Raw genomic sequence first — 26,270 nt, forward strand, 5'->3', positions numbered from 1 at the left:
TTGCACTTTACCATGTGTGTTATACATGTCATTTTACATTTGTTTGTATATTACTCGATACATGTCTGTCTTTCCCACCGGCTTGTAAAGCTTCATGATCATAGATACAAACATAGTGTCCATTATCAACCACAGTGCCTGACAATGTAACAAGCAGTCAGTATTTATTTGAATGATTGTGGAAACATTGCAAAATTCACTTAATATTTTACCTTATTACCACTTTGTGGTGCCATCTAATACTTTATAATTTCTGGGAACGCCGGGTGGAACCAGATTCTAAGTCATCTAAGCCACCCCCTTCCCCAAAGTTACATGATCATCAGTCTCTCCTTGAACACATCCAATGATAGGAAATTTACTACTCAACAAAGGCTGTTTAATTTTTAATCTTTAAGACATAAATTAGAAAACTTAATTTCAACTGAAATTTCTCCCTGTAAGTTTTCCCTGCTGGTCCTACCTTTTGTTCTCTAGGACTTCCCAAATCAATATTTTATATTTTCTTTATAAAGTCCTCTGAGTTGCCTTTTTTTAAAAAAAAGTTTATTTTTGACAGAGAGAGAACATGCAAGTGGGGGGAAGGGCAGAGAGAGCGGGAGAGAGAATCCCAAGCAGGCTCTGCACTGTCATTGTGGAGCCTGATGCCATGGGGCTGGATCCCACAAAACCGTGAGATCATGACCTGAGCCAAAATCAAGAGTCAGATGCTTAACCAACTGAGCAGGTGCCCCTTTTGAATTGTCTCTTGGTTTAAATGTCCCTGGGACCTTCAGCCTTCTTGGAAAGGTAATGGGGTATGCTGGAAAGAGTTGAGGGGGCTGTTTCCTAGGGCTACCATAACAAATTACCATAAAGTAAGTGCCTTAAAATAACAGAAATTCTCTCATAGTTCTGGAGCCCAGAAGTCAGGAATCAGGTGTTTGTAGGGCCACAATCCCTCTGGAGGCTCTAGGGAGGAATCTTTTCTTTACCACTTCATGCTTTTGGTGACTGCTAGCTTTCTTTGACTTGTGGCTATATGCCTCTGTGAGCTACTCTCTGTATAATCTCTGTTGGCCTCACTCCTATAAGGGCACTTGTCATTAGATTTTGGACCAACCTGGGTAATCCAGGGTGATCTCCTCATCTCAAGATGCTTAGTTTAGTTATATCTGAAAGACCCTTTTTTTCCGAATAAGGTAACACTCGCAGGTTCCAGGAATTAGGATACGGACTTACCTTTTGGGGAGCCACCATTCAATCTGTTACAGGGGCTCTGGGTTTAAATCCTGTTAATGCTAAGTTGCGTGCAAATTTGAGCATGTTACTTGCCCTTTCTGAGTCTGAATCTCTGTAATCTTAAGACAGGGTTAGTAATGCCTGTATCATTGGTAATGTGAAGATTTAAGAAAAATTCATGTGAAGGGAGCACCTGCATAGCACGGTTGGTTAAACATCCAACTTCAGCTCAGGTCATGATTTTGTGTTTCATGAGTTTGAGCCCCTGTGTCAGTCTCTGTGCTGACAGCTCAGAGCCTGGAGCCTTCGGATTCTGTCTTTCTGTCTGTCTGTCTGTCTGTCTGTCTCTCTCTCTCTCTCTCTGCCCCTCCCCCACTTGCACTCTTTCAAAAATAAACATTAAAAAAAAATTCATGTGAAGTACTTTCCACATGATAGCTAACTCATTAAATGTTGCCTTCCACATATCAAACTATCCTGACCCTACTGTGCTTTGTTAGGGTCTCTAGATGTTATGTGTGGCCTAGAACCCAGCACGAGTTGTGAGATTGGCCTGATAAGTACAAACTACAGTGGGTATTTGTATTCTGGGCACTGTGTAGCCACTATGATTAATAAGCCCACATTTGAATATGTGTATTGTAGCCACATCATAAGATTGGCTTGTTAAACCGGGAAATTGGTTAAAACCTCCATCTTTTTTTATTGGTGTAACTATTAAATCCAAAGCGTGTAGTTAGGTTTTAGACCCAGGTGTACATTGTTACACGTTATGTTGTGTGTTACGAGTGTTACCTTATCAAGTCATGGTGCCTAGTGCATAGTAGTAGCTCTATTCTGAATTTTATGTTGCTGCGTGGTTTAAAGGAGTCTTTAGACTTACCTACTCTGGTGGTATTCCGAGAATATTTCTTAAAGCAAATGCTGTAGTGAATATAAAAAAGAAAAAAGTTGCCATTGAAGTAGCAACTATATCAACGCCGGGCAGGTGGATAGCATTGTTAGGTGCTCCTTCTGTAATCAGGTCTTGGTTGATGGACAGGCTGCTTTTGATTCTTCTGTCAGGTATATGAAATGTGTGTCCACTGCTTATGTGATAAATATGCATTTAATGATTTCCATACCTACTAGTAGTGTTTGGAATTTGCATTTGAGATAAAAGACTAGAGGAATGGATGATGTACAAGTGATGTTCTAAAAATATTTATTTTGGGGGCACCTGGGGCATCTGACCTCGGCTCAGGTCATGATCTTGTGGTCCATGGGTTTGAGCCCCACATCAAGCTCTTTGCTGACAGCCAGAGCTGGAGCTTGCTTCAGATTCTGTGTCTCCCTCTGTCTCTCTTTCTGCCCCTCCCCCACTTGTGTTCTCCTTCCTCTCTCTCTCTCAAAAATGAATAAACATTAAAAAATTAAAAATATTTATTTTGCATAAGTTTTATATGCACATGGCTAAAAGATCAAATAATATAAAAGGAATACAGTGGAAAAAATGAGTTTCTCTTCCAGTCTCCCTCTCCAGAAATCACCACCGCTGCCAGTTTCTTGTGTATCCTTTAAGGTAGGCTAAGCAAAAAGTGTGTTTGTATCTCCCTTTTTAAAAACACAAATGATTGCTTATGTGCATATGGTCCTTTAGAAAGTGCTTCCCTTCCACCCCCTTTTTGGAATGACATCTTTTGTGTCCTGATCCCCAGCACCAGTGTAGGATTTCTAGGGGTTTTTTTTCCCTATTGTTGAGAGGCAGGGAACCAAATTCCATGGCTTTCCATTACTAATTTGATTGTGTGGGATGCATTTCCAGTGGAGTTGTATATTATATAGTCCTTTGTGAAAGACTTCTCTTTATAGGCTAAGTTTATACCAGAGAAATAAAACCAATTTAATTCGGGCCATTTATTTAGAAAACTAGTAAAGAAAAAACTATCACTTCAGATTGGTTTAACATGTTATCTTGGTATTGCTTAAGCCCTTTTTATGCTTGCTTAAAGACTTACTCATTTTTGATTATATCGACAGCAGGGCCAAATAAATTACTTCATGAGCCTGGTAGGTAGCACAGGCCTAGTTAGGAAGAGCCGGGATGCCCAAGAACAGATGGTCCGTGACGGTGGTCACACTTTTGACCTTGGGTTATGATTTGTGTTTTCTATTTTTTTCTCTTATTATACTGGTTCTTAATCTTTTTCTCAGGGCCCTTTTATATCCTTAAAAATTACTGAGGTTTATGTGGGTTATAACTTTTGATATTTACTGTATAAGAAATTTAAACAGCAATTTTTAAGTGTTTATTAATTAATTTGAAAATAATGGTGCACACTACATGTTATAGAAAAAACTGTATTTTCCAAAACAAAAATTTAATGATGAGTATTGTTTTACAGTTTGTGGAAATCTTTTTAATGTTTGGCTTGACAGAGGACAGCTGGATTCTATCTGTTTTTGCATTCAGTCTGCTGAGTATGTTGCTTTGGTTGAAATATATGGAAAACATCCCATCTCATACCAAATATGTAGTTGGAAAAGGGAAAAGCATTTTAAGAGCCTTTTAGGATAATTGTGGATACTCTTCTTTGATATTACACCAAAACTCAGCAATATTAATTTCTTAAAGGTGAGTTGCCGTGGAGATTCAGAAACCATAATTGTACTTTGTTTGGCTCCAGTCTATTGGCTCTCATACACTTTGAAAGAATCTTTTAACCCATGCATGATTTTATAACATCATACATTGGTCAATTTGGAAAATATCAGTTTACTGAGTTAGGCATACCTTCCAACTATTGTCACAAAAATCATGTTCATTAACACTACCACGGATCTTTTCCAAAAAGGCTTTTTAAAAGTAAGAGAAAGCTATCAGGCTCACCGTGGCAGATACAAGTTTTCCAAAATCCTAATTATCATTTTAAATCCCCCAATTTTATCATTGGCAACAAATACTGTCAGTTATTTTCCTTGAAGTGACAGGCTCACTTGTTATTTTTGAAAAAATATTTGTCCTTTCTCCAGGTCTGAATAACCATATAGTTTGTTTATTAGCTGCTCTTTGAAGTATAGTAAAGTGAAGTAAAGTAAAGCTCTTTGAAGTGAAATAAAAATGGTGTTTTGGGGGAAAAAATAGCTAATTGAGTTTGCAGCTCAAAGCATGATACGTCTGCTTTTGAAACAGCACGCTTCTGAACACAGAATTGCTTTATGAATACTTTCCATTTGGTTATACAGAAGAGTCAAGAGACAAGAACTCAAGGGTGAAGATTTAATAAAATTAATAGTTTTTACTCTTTCATCAACACGTTCTTCAATAAAATTGACTGTTTTACTATGTGCACATAACGATGCAGTATATATGGTGCTAAGGTGGCAGTAGTTTTACCCTACCGTTGAGTTTACACCGTTTGTGCAAATATAAGCACAGTGAAAAAGGCACATGTCTTGGCTGTTAAATTGTTCTGAGACCAATTGTGGTTTTTTTAGTGTTTTTATTTATTTTTGAGGGGTCGCGGGGTAACAGAGGATCTGAAGTGGGCTCCACACTGACAGCAGAGAGCCCGATGTGGGCTCAAACTCACAAACTGCAAGATCATGACCTGAGCTGAAGTCAGAAGCTTAACTGCTCAACCGACTGAACCACCCAGGCACCCTGAGACCAGTTCTAATGTGCGTGTGTGTGTGTGTGTGTGTGTGTGTGTGTGTCTCGGAGAGGTGGTTTCCTATACATACAACCAAGCAATTCCTGGGCACCAGCAGGGTATCCAAGAATTCAAGTCAATTCTGACACTATTGACCCAGAGATAGCATCAGGTTAAGGGCTCAATCCCATAAGACTGCCCCCTGGCCCCCTACTTCAGGCACCAGTCACAAGTCCCAGGCTGTTACCTGTGCCTCTGACCAACTAGCTGCAGATGGAGGTTGCAATGACTCCCTCCCACTCAGAATGCTAATCACAAGTACATTTTGTACCTATACTTCTAACTGGCTGGCGGTAAATCAGACATTCCCACGAGGTTTTACTCATTTGCTAGAGAGGCTCGCAGAACTGAGGGAAACATTTATTTTTACCAGTTTATTAAAGGATATAGCAAAGGAAATCAATCAACAGCCAGGTAAAGAGAGACATTGGGCAAGGGATGGGAAGAGGGCGGAGAGGGCACGGGATTTCCGTGCCTTCTACAGGCGTGCAACTCTCCCAGCATTTCTATATGTTCACCAACCTAGAAACTTTCTGGACACAGTCCTTTGGGTTTTTATGGAGGCTTTGTTATGTAGTCATGATTGACTAAGTCTTTGGCTATTGGCTGATGAAACCTTCAGCCCCTCTCCCCCTTCCTGGAGGTGGGGGTGGGGCCAAAAGTTCTTCCCTGCCCTTTTGTAGACTCCCAAAGTCACCTTAAATAACATAACAAAAGAAAGATAGTTTGGTTGGTCAACGTTATCACCAGAAATTATAAGGGTTTTAGGAGCTGTGAGGCAGGAACTGTGGACAGAGATCAAAATACAATACTGGGCATTTACCCCCCAAATACAAAAACACTAATTTATGGGGCCCCTGGGTGGCTCAGTCTGGCTCTGAACTGCCAGCTAGCTCGGAGCCTGAAGCCTCCTTCAGGTTCTGTGTCCTCCCTCTCTCTGTCCCTGCCCTGCTTGTGCTCTCTTTCTCAAAAATAAATAAATAAACATTAAAAAACCCCACATTAATTCAAATTGGGGTTTTTTTTTCCCCTGAGGGAGAGCATTAGGGGAGGGGCACAAGAAGGAGGGGAGAGAACCTTAAGCAGACTCCACCCTTAGCACAGCGCTGCCCTACCTGGGGCTTGATCTCATGACTGAGATCATGACCTGAGCCAAAATCAAGAGTCACACGAGGGGCGCCTGGGTGGCTCAGTCGCTTGGGTATCCGACTCAGCTCAGGTTATGATCTCACAGTCCAGGAGTTCGAGCCCCGTGTCGGGCTCTGTGCTGACAGCTCAGAGCCTGGAGCCTGCTTCAGATTCTGTGTCTCCCTCTCCCTCTGCCCCTAACCCACTCACATTCTGTCTCTGTCTCTCTCAAAAATAAACATTTAAAAAATTTTAAAACAAAAAAGTCGCACGTTTAGCCATCTGAGCCACCCAGGCACCCCCCAGAAACACTAATTCAGAGAAATACATGCATTCCTATGTTTATTGAAGCATTATGTGCAATAGCCAAGATATGGAAGTAGCCCAAGTGTCCATCCATAGATAAATGGATAAAGAAGATGTGGTATATACACACAATGGAATATTATCCAGCCGTAAAAGAGAATGAAATCTTACCATTTGCAACAACATGAGGAGAGCTAGAGAATATAATGCTAAGTGAAATAAGTCAACCAGAGAAAGACAAATACCAAATGATTGCACTCATGTGAACTTTAAGAAACAAAACAAATGAACAAAGAAAAAAAAAAAAGAGAAACAAACCAAGAAACAGACTCTTAATTGTAGAGAACAAACTGATGGTTAATAGAGGGGGGTGGCGGATGGAACAGGTGACAGGGATCACTTACTGTGATGCTGTGATGAGCACTCAGTATAGAATTGTTGAATCACTATATTGTACACCTGAAACTAATATAACACTGTATGTTAACTATAATGGTCATCCCCCATTTGGATGACCAAATATATATTTCTTGTAAATCACAGTATCACAGTTACTACACAAATAGTTTTGATCTCATGGATCCCTTGAAAAAGTCACAGGGGTCCTAGGGTTCCACGGTTCACTTTGAGAACTACTGCTATAAGCTATTTGAGGGTTAAACTAATTATTCAGATGTCCTTCTTCAGTTTCTGCTCCAGGATTTTACACAGAGCAGGTGCTTAAAGGATATTTGTTTAGTGAATGTGATATGACATTTAAACAGGACAAAACTTGGTGAGTAAAATAATGTAGGTAGTCTTGAATAAGCAGCTTTTCCACAGTTGTTGAGGATAAGATGGTCAAATGAAGGTATTGATGATAATATATTTAGTAAATACAAATTATGAAATAAAGAACTAAATATGAGGTGATGTTAAAATCAGGATTAACCTGGTTTCAGAGAAGCACAGGGAACGGATACACGCATGCAAGTACCTACGGAGCCAACAATTCCAGCCTTGTTAGGCTTCTGTTAAGGAGTCCTCTAGTTTTTGGGTCCTTAAATTTGTAGTGGTCTAAGAAAGGATCCTCAAGTCCATGGATTTGATCTGAAAAGCAAACATGTCATTTAAATTTCAATGGGTCACTGCTTGATCTAGTAAAATCTTTTCAAAAACGGTTACAGAAGGTGAATGTTAAAAACAAGTCACTTTTTATGAAGAATAGTAAATAAAAGTCTTGTGTTCGTATAAACTGCAGATCCAGGTAGGTAGTTTTAATTGAGTCATTTTCCCCCTTTAAGGGAGCCTGTCTGATGAATAGTCTATTGTGATTATGGACTATTGTTTTCTCCTTTTGTTTGGGGCAGAGAATTGGGTTCTAAAAACAGCACGATATATCCTTTTCTTTTAGTGTAGAAGGAAGCCTCAATCCATCTTGCTACTTTGATAATTTCAGTTTGCTAAATAAATAGTACTCCTTTTGTTATCTGGTGATTTGTTTGTAACAGTCTATTTTTGGTTTAGGGCTAGGTTGTAGGAATGGGCGGTGACATTGAAGGTGGAAATGGGGAAGAACAGTACTAGTTCTTCTTAAACCTTGCAGGTCTTTCCCTACCCACCCCCCATCCTTACTTTTTAAAACCTTTGACTTTTATCTCAGGCAGAGATCGTAAGAGATAAGCGAAGGCATTTCTAACAATCATAATAGTACACTTTTTGGTTTCACGTTAAAAGTTACTGGATTTACTTTAAGGAGTTTCTTTAAAGATCTTGTGAATTTACCTTCTGTCCTTGAAAGTTCTTGATTCAAATTATAGTGGAGACTAGGAAAAACTTGGGTGGGATAGGCCATTACCTAAACTTTTGTCATTATCATAGCTATGTAACAAATGTGAAAGGATGTAGCTAATACAGGGGTTGTGTTACTATGTGAGCCACTTCTGTGGCGCTTTTTGTGGGAGATGTCATGTCCTGGTTAGAATCCATTTTAGGGGCACCTGAGTGGCTCAGTCGGTTGGGCGGCCGACTTAGGCTCAGGTCATGAGCTCACAGCTCATGAGTTCGGGCCCGCATGGGGCTCTGTGCTGACAGCTCAGAGCCTGGATCCTGCTTCGGATTCTGTGTCTCCCTCTCTCTCTGCCCCTTCCCTGCTAACGCTCTGTCTCTCTCTCGCTCTCAAAAATTAAACATTAATAAGATTAAAAAAAAAGAAGAATCCATTTTAAATCCACCAAGATGGAAAATACGAGTTCAGAAATTAATCTTATTTTTACATCTTTAAAGTCTACCGTTTTTAAACCGACTAAAGGAAGAAGTCTGCTTTAAAATGGGGTTGCAAGTGGAAATGTAAAATGAGGCCATACTCCAAATAATTTATATATTACATGGGACAGATTTAATTTTGAGCTACGTGCAAGGTACAGATTAGAATGTTTGCTGCAGATACTTTATGGAATATAGATTTCAAGTTTTTATTTGCTTGTACAAATACACATGAAAACCCACTTTCAGAACCTCTGCTTTAAAATTGCCCAAGAATGTTCTCACTTATAAAAGATACATTTCTCTCTTTTATCCTCTAGCATCATATTCCATTTAAGTAGTTTGAAGAGATCGGGGTTAAATACTGCTTTGGCGTGACTTGTGTAGCTGCTGCTTTAAAAGAATTTTGAAATACTTCAGGCATAAAGAAGGATATAGAACAATATAATGAATACAATGTACTACTACCCAGCTTAAGAAATAAAGTATCATAGGTATTATTGAAGCCTCCTGGACACTCACTCCTTCATCCTAGACTCCGTCCTTCCCAGCTTCGACCATTATTCTGAATTTGGTGTTTATCATTCTCCCGCATTTTAAAAACCTTTATGTGTTGTATCAATGGAAAAGACATAATATTTATATGTTTTCAAATTTTACACAAGGAATTAATCTTTATTGATCTATGTAGTTATCGTGTGCTCATTTAACATGCTGTAAATATTTGATTTAATGGAGTTGTGAAAGTAATATGTGATCTTTGTAGAGAATTTTGAAAATAAAGTACAAAAATGAAAATATTTGTAGCCCTGCCATCCAGAGATGCCACAGTTAATATTTGGGTGTGTTTTGTTTTGTTTTCCCCCTTCCTAACTAAGTTTATGTATTTTGTGTTACCTTTTAATATATAAGTAATACAGTTTTATTGATTACACAGAATTGCAAAACAGCCACATAAAGGCTGTAACTCCATTTTAGTTGCTTCTTTGTTGGAAATAGAAAATGAATGAGCATTATATATTAGACATACACCTGGTAAATTTACTGTTTATACCATATATTGTGGCATATTTTTTAGTATAGAAACACTGTATAAAGACATCTGGGAGCACCTGGGTGGCTCAGTTGTTAAGCGTCTGACTCTTCATTTCTGCTCAGGTCATGATCTCATGGTTCATGGGTTCTAGCCCCACATCGGGCTCTCCACTGATAGTGCAGAGCCTGTTTGGGATTCTCTCTCTCTCTCTCTCTCTCTCTCTCTCTCTCTCTCTCCCCCTCCCTCTCTCTCTCTCTCTCTCTCTCTCCCCCTCCCCTGCTCACTCTGTCTCTGTGAGCATATTTTAAACTTACATGAGAGATTTTTATACTGAGCAAATTTACCGGATAAGTGATGCTTATCTTTAAACGTATTCTTAAACTTACATGAGAGATTTTTATACTGAACAAATTTACTGGATAAGTGATGCTTATCTTTAAACATAAGTACTGTTTTGGTTTTAATCATTTTTTATTTTAAAAAATGAAAAAGATGAAATACTTGGTTATACATATAACAAAATAAGGACAAAATCTATATGAGGAAAATTGTAAAACTGATGAAAGAAATCAAAGAAGAACTAAATAAATAGAGATAGATTCCGTGTTCATGGATAGGAAGACTCAATATTGTCAGGATGTCATAACTTGATCGCACAGGTCCTGTCCCCTTGCTTTAATAAAAACACCTTTTGATCTATAGATTCAGTGCAATCCCAGTCAAAGTCCTAGCAAGTTATTTTATGGATACTGACAAACTGATTCTAAAGTTTATATGGAGAGGTAAAAGACCCCAAAAAAGTAACACAATATTGAAGGAGAAGAACAAAGTTGGAAGACTGATACTACTTGACTGACTGTAAAGCTATAGTAATCAAGGCAGTGTGGTATTGAAGGAATAGACAGACAAATCAATGGAACAGAATAGACAGCCCAGAAATAGCTCCCCATATATATAGTCAACTGATCTTTGACAGAGGAGCAAAGGCATTACAATGGAGCAAAGAGAACCTCTTCAACAAATGGTGCTAGAACAATTGGATATCCACATGCCAAAAAATGAATCTAAAAAAAAAAAAAAAAATCTAAACACAGACGTTACACCCTTCCCTAAAATTAACTCAAAGTGGATCATAGTCCTAAATGTTTTAAAATATAAAACTACAAAAATCCTGGAAGATGACATAGAAAATCTAGATGATCAGGGTGCCTGGGTGGGTCAGTCGGTTAAGTGTCTGCCTTCAGCTCAGGTCATGATCTCGCGGTTTGTGGGTTCAAGCCCCATGTGGGGTTCTGTGCTGACAGCTCAGAGCCTGGAGCCTGCTTCGGATTTGTGTCTCCCTCGTTGTCTTCCTCTCTTTCACTCATGCTCGCTCTCTCTCTCTCTCTTCTCTCTCAAAAATGAGTAAACATTTTAAAAAATTAAAAAAAGAAAATCTAGATGATCAAGGGTATGGTGGTGACTTTTTATGGACAACACCAAAGGCAAGATCTGTGAAAGAAAGAATTGATAACTGGTACATCCATACAATGGAATATTATTCAGCACTCAAAAGAAATGACCATCAAGCCATGAAAAGACGTGGAAGAACCTTAAATGCATATTACCAAGTGGAAGAAGCCAATCTGGAAAGGTTACATGCTGTATGATTCTAACTATATGAGATTTTAGAAAAGGCAAAACTATGGAGAAAGGAAAAAGATCAGTGGTGGAGATAGGGGGAACGAATAGGCAGAACACAGAAGACTTTTAGCGTAGTGAAAATACTCTGTATCATATAGTGATGGATATGTCATTTGTCTAAACCCATACAACATCAAGAGTAAACACTAAGTAAAAAAACCAAACCTTTTTTAGGTAGGCTCCACGCCCAACACTTGAACTCAGCACCCTAAGATTTAAGAGTTGCATGCTGTACTGACTGAGCCAGCCAGGTGTCCCAAAAAAAAGTCTTAAAGAAAAAGCACCTACAATGTGTATTTCTGTACAGTTTAAACCAGAATACTATGTACTTTTTATAATTTTATCTTTTCTTGGCAACTCGATTTCACTGTGGAATGCACTGATTACTGAACTGTATTGGAACTTCTTTTGGCCTCAGTGCCTCTGTTTGAACTCTTGTGCACTTTTTAGTTGAACTTTATTAGCAGTGTTGGGAAAGCTGTAACAAGCAACATCATCTCTTCATGAGATGAAGCTGTCCCACCCCCGGGTTTCTTCAGTCTTTCTTACCACCATACACTCCATACATTCAAATGTATTTAGCACTGTATAACTATTATAAACTATAAGCTATGTATACATTTTACATATAAACCATATTTTAAGAATAAATATATATAAACCATGAAAATAAATATCACATATATGTTACTATTCAGCATATGTAACTCTAGGCTATGGTGATTTAGGATTAGAGGAACTCCTGGCTGTGCCTGAAAGTTCCTGTCCCCCACCTTTACCCTGATTTCTTATGAGAACATTGATTTTTGACATATAGTTAAAAAACTAATATACTTCATTTTTTAGAGCAGTTTTAGTAGAAAAATGGAGCGGAAGGTATAGTAAGTTCCTGTATACTCCCTCGCCACCCCATCCTTCTATTAACATCTTGCTTTAGTGTGGTAAATTTCTTACCGTTGATGAACCAATATTAACGAAAGGCCATAGTTTACATTAGGATTCACTACGTTGTACAGCCTGAGGGTTTGACAAGTGTATTATGATGTGTCATCCATTATGGTATCATACAGAATGGTTTTAGTGCCCCCAAATCCCCTGTGGTCCTTCCTTCCCTTTTTCCCAACCCTAATCTTTTTACTGTTTCCCTAGTTTTGCCTTTTACAGAATGTCATATAGTTGGAATTATTACAGTATGTAGCATTTTCAGATTGGCTTCTTTCACTTAGCATTGTGCCCTTCAGGTTCCTCTATGTTGTTTCATGGCTTGATAGCTCATTTCTTTTTACTGCTGAATAACATCCCATTTTCTGGGTGGACCACAATTTGTTTATTAATTCACCTATTGAAGGATATCCTGGTTTGGCAGTTATGAATAAAGCTACTATAAACATTAATGTGCCAGTGTTTGCGTATACATAAGATTTCGACTTATTTAGCTAAATACCAACAAGTGTAATCGTTAGATCACATAGTAAGAGTATGTTTAGTTTTGTAATAAACTGTCAAACTGTCTTCCAGAGTTACTGCCGTATGTATTTTAGGTTGTTCATGTTTTGTGAAAAAACACATTACTCAGATATGTAGAAGAATGCTTGTTCTGTGATAGGATAATGCCCTTATAAGCAGGTGAGGTCTCTAGGGCTGTCTGTCCCTCCATCACACCAGCTCGTGGTACTTTGTTCTTGTCTGCTTTTCGTTTTTTGTTCTTACCCTCTTTGCCTTGCTTTACCACCTCTGTGTTAGCCCGGGAAATCAGCACTACACTTGTTAGAATAGCACACAAATTAAAAAGGCAAAGTAAGTCAAAACTAAAATCCTTTCCCAGGCTCTCTTGGCTATATTATGGGTGACTGAGATTACAGCATTCAGTAAAGGTGTTGTTACGTTATCAGTTTCACTTTACATAATCTTCAAAGATGAAGCAGTGCGTTAATAAAACCTGCTTTCCTTTGCAATTTGTTACTAAGGAAACTGTATAAAATGTTTTAAGACTATGATAGCAGAAGAGTTTTGGTGTTTTCCTACATTTCTCTAGGAAAGTCTTTCAGCTTCTACTGTTACAGTTCTCAGAGAAGACTAACCCTTTGGTTAGAGCTAATTTTATACTATGTGCATGATTCTGTTTGTGTGTACATTTGTACACACCCCCAAATACAGTAGAATTATAGATCAAAAAATTATATTCTCCCAATAAGTGAAGAGCAAGGACTGAATCACAGTTTATTTGGGGTATGTATCCATTTCGCCTGGGACAGCCTCCCTGATATAGTCCACGGTGGACCCCATGGTGCAGAATCTGTTTTTTGCTCCCTTAGTTTCTGCATACTAGTTTGATGTGCCCAAGCCCGCTTCTCCAGCGCCCCCAAGTGGTTTTGTGTGCTTTGCAGGCAGGTGTCTAGTGACAGGAGAACTTCTGTTTTCTGACAACTCACTGTCTTCACACCCCTGTTAGATAAACGATCTGTTAACCAGAATTCTGCCCTTCCTACCCTAACTTCTGGCCTGTTTTTTCTTATTGGGGCCATACACCCCATTTATAATTCCTCTTCCTTATGGCAGCCCTTTAATATTTGGGAAGTCATTTTCCTAAAGCCCTTTCTTCTCTAGACTTAGACATCTCTATTTTTTTTCAACTGTTTCTTAAAATATTGGATTTTTCCACATCTTTAAAAAGTAGAGTGCCCACTTGTTGGGATGAACACCGGGTGTTACATGTAAGTGATGAACCACTAAATTCTACTCCTGAAACCAACACTACACTGTATGTTAACTAACTTGTGGTCAGGCTGATGCAGAAACCACCTTTGATTATCCACATTTATATGTGTTACTTGTCCTGTGCTCATTTCCATACTAAGTTTAGTGTGAGCCAAACCCTTGAATCTTTTTTTAAGTTTGTTTGTTTGTTTGTTTGTTTGTTTTGAGAGAGAGAGAGCCCCAAGCAGGCTCCATGCTGTCTGTGCAGAGCCCAACACAGGGCTCGATCTCACAAACTGTGAAATCATGCCTGAGCCAAGATTGAGTTGGACAGTTAACCACAACCACCCAGGTGCCCCAGCACCCCAGAACTTTTTTGTGTGTATGATAATGATACAAGTCTTTATCATCCTATGTTTTCCTGCAATGATTTTTTTTAGACCAAAGTTCAGAATAGTATGTTTATCCCTCTTAAAATACCTCCTATGAGATTTTGTTTATTATTATTTCTTTTTAAGGTATCTATTTTTTTTTGTTTTTATTTTATATTTGAGAGAGAGAGAGCGCACAAGCAGGAGAGAGGCAGAGAGATGGAGACAGAATCTGAAGCAGGCTCCAGGCTCTGAGCTCAGCACAGTGCCCCACATGGGGCTCAAACCCACCAACCGTGAGATCATGACCTGAGCCAAAGTCGGACGCTTAACCAAATGAGCCACCCAGGACCCCCTTGTTTATTATTTTTAGGCTGTTGAGAGTCTATGGAATTCGATTTTACCCTTCAAGGGTGGACTTCACTATCTCTTGCATCACTAGACTTGCTACTTGACCTTCCTACTTGACCAACGTACCTTTTCTGACATTTTAGTCTCAAACTGTCCTGTTGCTGCCTTGTTTCCACTTCTTTATCTCAGTGGCAGATTCCAGCTTCCATTACTTTGATGGATATGTATGGCTAAACATGACCCTCAGACAGTAGAAAAACACAGTTGCAAAGCTACTAAGTTGTGTCTTGAATCATGTTGAATAGCAAGAACTGTTATGTTCCTTTTTCCTTTTTGGACATTTCTACATTAATTTTTATTTTGCGGTGTTCTTTTGGTATTTTGGAGCCAATGGATCTATCTTTTCCACTTTCTGTAAACTATTCTGTATGTATTTAAAAAGATAACGGCTCAGGGACTATGTCTGTCATGACTAGCAGATAAAATGACCCTGGGGCCAGTCTGTAAGGCAGAGGCCTTAACAGGAAACTAATCCTTGGGGTCAATTTCCCAACTGCACAATGGAAGACTTGCATTAATCGGGGAGTTTCCACTTGTGCTCTGTGGGGTCCTAAGGAGCCTCAGAAGGCCTTGCAGGAGATGAGGAGGGTGAGTGTGTATAGCTGTCTGTGTTTCCCAGCTCCTTCAATAGGAGAAGTTCTACTGTTATCCTATGTTTTCAGGTTCCACGTAGGATTCTGCTTAAAGAATTCCCACAGAACCTCATGCAGCTTTGACAGTCTAGACTGTGTCTTTGTGACTTCATGAGCTTGGAGGCCATCCTCAGATTTTTCCTTTGGTAAAGGGGGAGAGAGAGACTTATTACCGTGTTTGTCTTTTCTTTCCTAGACCTAGAAATCTCCACCCCCACCCCCATTATAAAAGTAATTACATACTTATTGTTTTAAAGGGAAAAAATTATATAAAAGAAATAGTCTTCATAATTCCATTCTGCACAGAAGCATTCTTAATAGTTTCAGTATATCTTTCTAGATTAATTTGCTTGCTCATAACCATATCTATACTTTTTTTTTTTTTAGTGAGACCACACTCATTCTAGCGGATTTTTATCATCTATTTTTTTTTTTAATTTCATACATATATTGTGGACATTTTCTATGTCAGGACAAATTCGTCTGCCTCACACTTTATTAATACTTCGGTAGTATTCCTCCTATACTAGGTTGGAGTGAATATTCCTTGTTGTATAACGCATGGAATCAGTTCTAAAGTATAACCCTGGTTGTACTTACATATTGCTACTGGCATAGTAATTTTTTTTAAGTAGTCTACTCTTTATTCACTCTTTTTGGGGGTTGTGATATTTGTTGCTTTTTTTTTTCCCCCCAGTTGGTTCTCTTTCCTCTGGTCTGATTACCGATCAAGACCTCAGAAATATTATCCCAATTAAGCTACAGATGTAGATAGTCCTTTTCTTTTAGGCAATAGCTCTAATTTAATGTCGCCTTTAATAGTTGCAAGTCTGTTCCTAAGAACAAAGTCTTGGCAGTCAGAATTGTACTTGACACTTTTATTCCAGTATATTACTGCTGGTGAGAAAGGCAGTTGACTTGTTTTGACCTTAGTGAGCTTAGTTCTAAGAGATTAGGAAGGTGGGTGACAAGCAGCTTTTAGTGGTTTGACAGCCAGCTGCAGGATATCTATTGTGGCCAAGGCCAAGTGGCTGCTCATAAATGTATATGGTAAATTACATTTGATGGTCCCTTTTCCCCTTCTGTTTTTTAGAATTTTACCAAAGATCACATTGGGAAATGTAGTGAAAAAAATGTTATTCTTACGGGATGATTATTCTTCGTACAGTGCTCTATAACTCTTCAAAGACTTATTCTAAATGGATGCAACATTTGATAGTCATGGAAAAAATTGTTTTGTTTTTTTTTGAATAGAGAATATAGCGTAAGTGTTATTTACAGAGCTTTTGTTCCTTTAGAAACTTAGGGTAGCATTCCCCCTCCTCCCATCAGCTTAGGGATATCTTGGACAGGTTAAACAAATTCTAAAATGGAAATGTTATTCCCAGTTTTAAGTGAAGTCGTTTAAATTTTATATTCAACCACTTTCTAAATTTCATTTATTTCAGTCCTGAAACATATGTGCTTTTTTACTTTTCTCTAACTTCCTTTTCTAATCTAGGATTCTAAGATGATTTTTTCCTTCTTACTACTGTTTGTAACTTTGATTATATGCAATCCTAAATTTAATTTTGTAAGTAATTCAAGATACAGTTTATTTTAATGGATGGATTACTCACAAAGTAAATGTGGGGATTTTTATTTCTGAATGGGTAGTATTCAAAATTTGGATGTCTGACACTTTCTGAAATGTTTAAGGGTAGAAACTGTTACTTACTATCGTATGCCATTGGGAAAGATGGTTTTATTTGTTATTGTTTACATCACAAAATCTCAGTACTATTTATCTGTGTCTTAAAATGTATTTCCTGTATTCTTGTCCAAGTAATTTAGGAAATTCTAATTTCTCAATTTTTTCAGCAAATGAATTTGAGTGATTACTGTGAGCTTTGAATAGTTTCTGAACAGCACTGAGTAAAACAGAAAACTCTTTGCCCTCGTGAGCTTACTTTCTAATGGGCTGAGAAAATATTACATCAGATGGTGATCAGTGCCATGGGGGAAAATAATGTCTGCTTGAGATTCTCTCCATACCTTTCAGAATATTAATGCTCAAAATACCAAGACTGCAAATAGAAATGTGGGTTATTTATAATGGACATATATATAATGGGCTTTTTATTGACTCTTGATTATTGATGTCCAGTTTGAGTGGATTTCTGTATATATAGTCTGATCCCTTTCATACTACTTTCAGTGTCACAGTTGTATTAATAGTTCTTTTTTCTTTTTTAAAGTTTATTTATTTATTTTTGAGAGAGATAGAGAGGGAGAGAGAGAGAATCCCAAGCAAGCTCTGCACTGTCAGCACAGAGCCCGACAGAGGGCTCGAACTCAGTAACTGTGAGATCATGACCTGAGCTGAAACCAAGAGTCAGACACTTAACTGACTGAGCCACCCAGGCACCCTGTATTAATAATTCTTAGTGTGGTTCTATTTGTTGTTGCCTAAAATAATACCTTCCATAGTGCTTTACAGTTAAAAAAATTCATATTTCAATTTTTAAGGTGTCTATAGCATAATAGTTAAAGTTGAACCATATGAAATTGATTTGACTGTTTTGGATCTACAGAAAGCAATTTCATTTTTTCTAATACTTAAACAAAATGAGATGTGAGCACGTTTTGTAAACTGTAAAGCTATGTGCATATTGTCCAGATTTAAATTTTGTTTCTGCTACTCCCTGTTTGGTCTAGAACAATTAACTTGACCTTCTTGTGCCTCATTTTATCTTACGTCATTGAGGATAATAGTGAACAATACCTCATAGAGTTGAGGATTATATGAGATTATATATGTAAAAGTCTTAGGAAAGCATCCAGCATATAGTTATAAGGACTCAATAAATGTTAGCTATTACTGCCCTATGAGGTGGGCATTATCATTCTCAGTTTTGCAGATGATAAAACAGAAGGTTGTGGAAATTTTACAATTTTTTTTCCCCCAAGGTTATGCGACTAGAAATCAAAACCAAGCATTTCTGACTCCAGGTTCTGGTTTCTTTCTGTTTACACTAGGGCAGCTTTTAGGGAAAGAAAGAAAAGAGGATGAAGAAAGAATACTTACATAGTAATTTATAGAGCACATTCTCGAATCTCTCCAGTGGTTAACTTATTTATGTATATGTGTACGTATGTATGTATATATATACAGTTTTTGTTGTATACGTATTATATATATAATTTATATATATTAACTTATTTATGTATATATACGTAAACATATAGTTTTTGTTGTTTATATGTTATATATATATTTATATATGTTGTGTATATATATATATATATATATATATATAGTTTTGTTGTTAACTTACTTATGTATATATGTGTGTGTGTGTGTGTGTGTGTGTGCGCGCGCGCGCGTGCGCATAGTTTTTGTTGATTGTTTCTCTCCCTCTGGTAGGATGCAAAATCCAAGAAGGCAGGGATTTGTTTTGGTCACTGCTGTCTCCTCTGTCTGCATCAGTGCTTAACATAGTAGGTAATAATCATGTATGTGTTGAATGAATGAAATGTATTGAATCTCTTGGCAAGTCGTTATCTCAATTCTTCTTTCACTGTATTGTTGACTTCTCCCTTCATTTGGCTACCCTGACACTACTGTCTTCTGATTCTCATTTTTTCTTCTAACCCTCTCATTCTTCTTTGTATGTTACTGTTTTTTCCTCCTGTATATACCTTTTGATTATTCCCCAAGTTTCCTTGCTTCTTTTTTTGTCCAGCCTTACATATTTACAACGATTACATTCATTTCCTGGTCAGTTGTATTCATGCTGTCTGCTTTCTTTGCCATCTCCTTGTTGGTGAATCCCGAACTTAGACCTGCATCACAGCTCCAGCTGTGGGTGTCTGTTCGGAGAGCTCATGTGAATATTGTCATGAACTGTCTTCCTCTGCTGTTCTGTTCTCCTTGCCTCGGTTAATGAGCCACTCACTAAACCTGCCGGAAATGTGGGCATGACACTGGACTTACTTTGCTCTCACTCTTCACAGCCAGTTGTTGACTAAGTCCTTTCCATTTTCACCACCTAAATAGTTAAGACATGCTTTGCCTCCCCATTGTCTTAGCTCAGGTGCCTGTGAGTGCTTCCTCACGGACCATTGAATTAGTTTACCTGACTGGCTTGACTGTCTCCTAGCCTCAGTTCACCCAAACCATTCTTTAACCATCCAGTATTACTTATTTTAAATTAGTAAGACAATGCATACACCATCCGAAAATTGTGTACAATTTATGGAAAATACAGTAGATACTGGCGTTTTGGTTATTAGCTCTTGACTGCTCTGCATATACTTGCTTTCCAGTGATTGGTCTGGTCTCCATTTTTACATGTTTTTTATTTCCATGTTTCCATAATTTATACAAATAATAGGGACTTTCATACCATTTAAAATTTGATTTTAAAACAATTTTTATAAAATGACATAATCGTCACAAACATAAAAATAATGTGCACAATTCTCCATTTTCCTCAAAATTTGTAATCAGTTTTGTTCTCTTTCCATCTGCCAAAAGTGAGAGTGGATAGTTAGCTAAATCATTTAATCTGGGTGAAGAAATACATGAAATCAGTTGTCCACCCCGGTGCTCACAGAAGACATTGCTTCAAAAGACGGAGCTTTGGAAACCATGCATTTACTCCTGCGGCTGGGAAGCGTGCTGTCAGGCCTCTTGGCTTTAGGGGCCAGTCCTCAAAGTAGCTGTATCCTTTCAGGCAGGGCTGGTGGGGGCATCAGGAGGCATTGTAGTGGGTGACTGCAGGTGCAGTTTTGAAAAAGTATATGCATCCATATTTGTAATTTTTTAAAGTGTATATATTTTTCAGAGAGAGAGAGAGAGAATGAGTGGGGGAAGGGCAGAGAGAAGGGGACAGAGCATCCGAAGGGGGCTCTGTGCTGACAGCAGAGAGCCTGGTGTGGGGCTCGAACTCACGAACCAAGAGATCATGACCTGAGCTGAAGTCCGATGCTTAACTGACTGAGCCACCCAAGCGCTCCCAACATGCATATTTACAATACAAATTTATTATGATACAAATTCACTGCACCCTGAGTAAAAGCCACATTTTGGCTTGAAGATATAGACATAGTAGTGTGGGATTAGCAGTTAAGGAGCCCAAGCCAATAATAGATTGTACTCCAGGACAAAGGGTAGGTCTCTGATGGAACGAAAGGAGCACTTGATTGGAAGGCAAGAGATGTGGGTTTGAATTTTGGTTTTGCCACCAACTAGAGATGTGACTTTGAGTAATTCATTTAACTCTTCTGGGTCTCAACTAAATCTGTAAAATGAGAAAAATCAGACTAGATGGTCTTCAAGGTCTTAAGTATTTTTAAGTTTGCCTCTGGTTAAAGGAAAGCTCTGTGGGCAGTTGAGTGTGACTAGCTATCAAGGTAGAGGGATATGAGGGTTCCTGGGTGGCTGTCAGTTAAGCGTCTGACTCTTGATTTGGGCTCAGGTCGTGATTCCAGGGTTGTGGGATCGAGCCCCGCATTGGGCTCTAGGCTGATCTTGGAGCCTGCTTAAGATTCTCTTTCTCTCCCTTTCTCTCTGCCCCTCTCCCACTCGCATGCTGTCTCTCAAAAAAAATAAAAAGGATCGAAGGATATAGTCAATGGGAGTCAAAGTGAATAGTTACAGATTTTTTTTTTTTTTTTTGTGCTCTTCTTTGTAACTATATTTTAAATTCCTTCCAAAACAAAGCCCCAAGAACCCCCAGGTTCAAGTATGTCCCTGAGCGTGGTCCACTGCTGTCTTGTATTCATGCTTGGATACTCGTTTACTAACATCAAACCCCAGAATGGAAGATGTGACGTAGCAGGATTCTCTCTTCCATGGCATGAGTCCTCTGCTGACTTAAGGGGTGACAGTGTAGTCAACGTGGAAAACACACTGGAATTTTTTCTTGGAACTGGGCTGTGATGAGACGTGCCTGCCAGGAACGTCATCATCTTTTCCTTGACTCCCCCCCCCCCTCTAGTTTCTGAAGGTATAGCAGAAAATATCTTCTTTGAAGATACTGATAACAATTCCAAAAGACAAAACACACCTCCAATGTGCTGTGCTTTCAGATATTCTGGGTTTAATTCAGCTGCCGAATGAGCTGATTGATGCGTTCGCCTCGATAGCCTGGTAAGCCCACCTCCTTGAGAAAGCCCACTCTATTCTTGGTAGCATGACGGGCCACTGAGAGATGGAAAGGACGTAAGAAGTCACAAATGGCCTGGAAATTCTTCCCCGGAAAGGCAATTTCATGAATGAGGTCTTCCAAGCAAATAACACCGTACTTCCCCAGGTGCTCCTCAATCACTGTGTTGTCTGTCAAAGGGATGGTTTTATTCTTGACCTTGGCTTGTCCACGTTTCAAGATGAGTTCCCGGACAGACTTCAGATTTGGAAATCCCCAGGCCACATACGGTTCCACTATACGCAGCGTTTTTATGGTCTGGGGGGTCACTCTGAAAAAGACACCACTGAAAATCTTCTTCAGGCGAAGCCTTGCAGTGGTCCTCTGCACCAGTGAACTCACCCCATTAATCCTTTGGATGTGTACAACAAAGGCCAAGGAATGTTTATCCGGCACTTCCAAACCGTGAGGTTTCACTTCTAGTCGTCTGAGGCGCACCCTGTCGCGTTGCTGCCGCCAGGAATCATGTAGGAACCATTCCAGTCGCTTAAACTTGACCTCTTTTCCTTTCTTCTGCTCCTTCTTGTCCAAAAGTGCCTGCTTCGCTTGAGTGGCTTTAAGGGCCTGATACGCCTTCCTCTTTTTCAGGAGATTTTCTGGAACCAAAGGAATCTTTTTTCTTTGCTCTTGCTCTGCCATGTTTCCAAAGCTGTGGCTACCCTACAGATTTTTTTAAAGTTTATTTATTTATTTTGAGAGAGAGAGAGCATGAGCGTATTGGGGGGGGGTGCAAAAAGGGGGGAGAGTCAGAGAGAGAGAGAGAGGGGGAGAGAGAGAATCCCAAGCAGCTTCTGCACTGCCAGCATGGAGCCCGATATGAGGCTTGAACCCACAAACCATTAGATCATGACCAGAGCCAAAATCCAGAGTCGGACACTCAGCCAACTGAGCCACCCAGGCACCCCAGTAGTTACAGCTTCTTTAACCAAACTTCATCTGGATGGGAAGAAAAGAGATGAGGCAGGAGACATGTTTTTTTCATCATAAACTTTTCGATGTTAAAAAATCGAATAGGAGGGAGAAGCTTATGATGAAAAAAACATGTCTCCTGCCTCATCTCTTTTCTTCCCATCCCCAGCCTTACCATCTAAAGACCATGTTTAAAAACTATTTCACTGGGGCACCTGGGTGACTCAGTCAGTTAAGTGACTGACTTCAGCTCAGGTCATGATGTCACCATTCGTGAGTTTGAGCCCTGCATCAGGCTCTCTTCTGTCAGCACAGAGCCCACTTCATATCATCTGTTTCCACCACCCCGCCACCTTACCCCACTCGTGCATGCTGTCTCTCTCTCTCTCTCTCTCTCTCTCTCTCTCTCTCTCTCTCAAAAATAAATATTTAAAAAAACATTTCACTATTTCTATTTAAAAAAAATTTTTTTTAACATTTATTTATTTTTGAGAGAGCGCACGAGCGAGGGATGGGCAGAGAGAAAAGGGGACAGAGGATCTGAAGTGGGCTCTGTACTGACAGCCCGATGTGGGGCTTGAACTCATGAACCATGAGATCATGACCTGAGCCCAAGTGGGACGCCCAACCGGCTGAGGCACCCAGGTGCCCCCACTATTTCTATTTATAGCTTCTCCTGGAGTCACTTTGATAAGGCTTATTAATATGTATAAACTTCTGTTCCTTAGTCATCAACTTTAGACAATATCTTGTAGATTTTTTGATATGAAAAATAAGAACTAACTCAATTTTACTGCCTCTTTCTCTCTCCATCTCCCATTAGTTGATATTTATATTATTTTTAGACTCTGATTAGTTATCTTTAAACTTTTAAGAGATAAAATTTTTATTTTTTGATCCATCAACTTTCAATATGGTCTCAACTTGTCATTTTGTAAGATGGTGTGAGTACCCCTGCACTTACTTCCCTCTTCCTATATTCTACCTTCTGGGAGCCATACCTCCATTTTTCATTGTCAAGGTTAGTATTTTCATTCTGTCCTCCATCCACTGCCAGGTATGTGCTTACTTTTATGTCTCGGTTGCTGTTTTTACTGCATTACCTTTCCATGCCTGCTATGATAGCAAGTCCAGAATTATAATGATGAAACAAAGTTTCATGTCCTTTAGAAACTAAGGACATAATCAGGTATATGCAAAGACTTAGCTCAGCAAATCACTTGTCTACTTATTTATTGAACAGATATTTATTGAATATCAGAATTGTCATCACAGTGCTGTTTATAATAGTGAAAACTTGGAAACAACCTAAATCATTGACTTTAGGGAATTAGTAAAATACCCAGTGTACAGTTTTACAGGGGAATGCTCTGTAAACGTTAAAAAATGGTCTGAAAATGTTAATAACATGAACAATTTTATTATGTATTAAATTTTAAAATATTTATGAAACGGTATGTGCACTTGGGACGCCTGGCTGGCTCAGTCGGTGGAGTGTGCCACCCTTAATCTCAGGGTCGTGAGTTCAAACCCCACGTTGAGTGTAGAGATTACTTAAAAATAAAATCTTAAGTAAAATAGGATATGCACTGTAGCCACACTTTTGTTTTTAAAAGGAAGAAAACAAAAGCAACCATATAAGAAGCTTCGCCGCCGCAGGGGGAAGAGGGATGCTAGAAGCATAGGCCAAATTGGTAACTTGGTAACGGGGCCATCTCAGCAGGTTGTAGTGACTCCTGTTTCTTTTTTGTTTCTCTCACCTGTGTTTCTCAATTGCCCAAACAGTTGCTTCTATAACAATACATTTTTTTAACTAAAAATAAAAAGTTAAGAGCTGCCAACCATAGTTTTCCTTGGACTGCTGTTGCTAAAATAATCTAGGAGTACGTGATAAGAGTTCAGTGAATATTTGTAAAACGAGTGAGAGAATGCCTGACTTGCAGGTCCCTCCATCTGTAGTACTGACCTTTCTTCCTTCATGATTTTCTCCAGAGACCAGCGTTAGCGTAGTTATCTCAAGAGAAAAATGATGCGTTGAACGGTCCGCCAGAATCTAAGAGGCCGCTTTAACTGAATGTCGGCTGTGGAAAGGCAGATCCAGCAGGACTGAGGCCCAGCACAGAGGCCGCCAGGCAACAATGCTATATTTCACAGAAAGCAGGATCTGAAATAAAAGTGTCCTTTGTGCTTGTCTGAGATGGAGGGATGGGACTTCTGGCAATTTAAGTTATTTCTCCTTAATGGAAATTGAGGCAGCCTCTGCTCTTGCTCTCACATGACAACCGCTAATTTGATTTTTGGTGATTTGGGGAGCAGCTGTGGACAAATGATTTTTCTGCAAAAAAGAGCCAGCTGCTTTCTGACCGTTAGCAAATGCCTGGGCATACTCAACTCCCTATCCACCGTGTTTCTAATCCGGGGATAGCTTCAGCAACTCACCTGCTTTTTATTGATATTCGTGGCTGTTAATAAGCATCCGAATAGTTGCAAATGCATTTTCTAATCCTTTTTATCATTGTCATCAGCATTCAGTTAGGTACCTTTTTCATTCAGGGCACCGTGATTGACACAGGGTTGTGAGCTGTGAGATGTTTTACAATGTGGATAGACTACTGTTCTCTGACAGGTGGGTCAGCATTAGCTTTATTTTTAGCAGATTAAATTGCAGTATAAAGAAAGAATCTGGAGTGAAGGCAGCCGAGAGCTGTGTTCCTTTGGTCCTCTGACTTTTTGTGAGTCCTCTATCTGGATGTTCATGGATGCCCCCTTCAAGTTCTTTAACAATGCTGTGTAATGCCTGTGATTAGAAGCAAGTCATTTCAAAACTTAAAAATAGAATGTAGAGCTGCACTCTTCAGTGTGGTAGCCACAGCCACATGTGGTTTTGAAGTTAAAAATCAATTAAAACTAAATACAATTTTAATTTTAATGCCTTAGTCATAGTTGTCACATTTTCACGTGGTCAGTAGCCACACGTGGTTAGCGGCTTCTGTTTTGGACAGTGCAAATTCAGAACATTTCCGTCGCAGAAATTTCTGTTGGATGGTGCTCATCTAGATCCTGTAGAAGAGTTCATGTATTTTAAAGCATTGGGTGAAGTAGATTCACCCCATTCTTCTTTTCTGTGGAAGGATGTTTGTTTCAGTTGAAGAATTTTAAGCAATCTGAAATTCTCTGTGCTTTCTTTACATTTTTCTTTGGTTGTGGCACCCTCTAGTGTTTCAGCTTTGGTGTAAATGCATTATCATGAAATAATCTGTGATTTGAGTCCACGAATGTTGAAATATTTTGGAAAATTCTGTGTATATATGCATTTTTATAGGGAGGACGTCTATAGCTTTCACATATCCTCGGAAGGGTTCATAATCCAAAAAATGTCAAGAACTACTTCTGGGTAGAGGTCCTTATAAGCCCCAAACTTTTTTTTTTCCTAAGATTTTATTTTTAAGTAATCTCTACACCCAGTGTGGGACTCCAACCCACATCCCCGAGATCAAGAGTCACATGTTCCACTGACAGCCAGCCAGGTGCCCCTGGCCAAAACCTTTTGGTTTGTGATCTATAAGCATTTTTTCCCCCAATATAACAATAAATCATGTAACTTTCCTTTTGGCATTTCTATGCTTTGCTTATATTTCTATGTGGAATTAATAATGATAATAATAGTAGGTAACACTTACATAGGACTTGTTACATACCATGTCCCGTTATAAGCCCTTGTACCTATTAACTTATTTGGTCCTCAGTAA

At 38.9% G+C, this 26,270-nt stretch overlaps 2 protein-coding genes across 8 annotated transcripts in view; one reads left to right on the top strand and one right to left on the bottom strand.

The window, feature by feature from the left end:
• NRF1 (nuclear respiratory factor 1) overlaps positions 1-26,270 on the top strand; it is a 147,233-nt gene that overhangs the window by 12,554 nt on the left and 108,409 nt on the right. The window lies entirely within an intron of this gene.
• LOC109268981 (60S ribosomal protein L7-like 1) lies at positions 21,088-22,266 on the bottom strand. Its single transcript, XM_019452729.2, has one exon. It carries the CDS (start codon positions 22,249-22,251, stop codon positions 21,508-21,510), a length of 744 nt encoding a protein of 247 aa, XP_019308274.2. The 5' UTR covers positions 22,252-22,266; the 3' UTR covers positions 21,088-21,507.

Source organism: Panthera pardus, unplaced genomic scaffold (genome assembly GCF_024362965.1).
Source record: "Panthera pardus isolate Hobbes unplaced genomic scaffold, ASM2436296v1 HiC_scaffold_8, whole genome shotgun sequence".
NCBI classification, from domain to species: domain Eukaryota; kingdom Metazoa; phylum Chordata; class Mammalia; order Carnivora; family Felidae; genus Panthera; species Panthera pardus.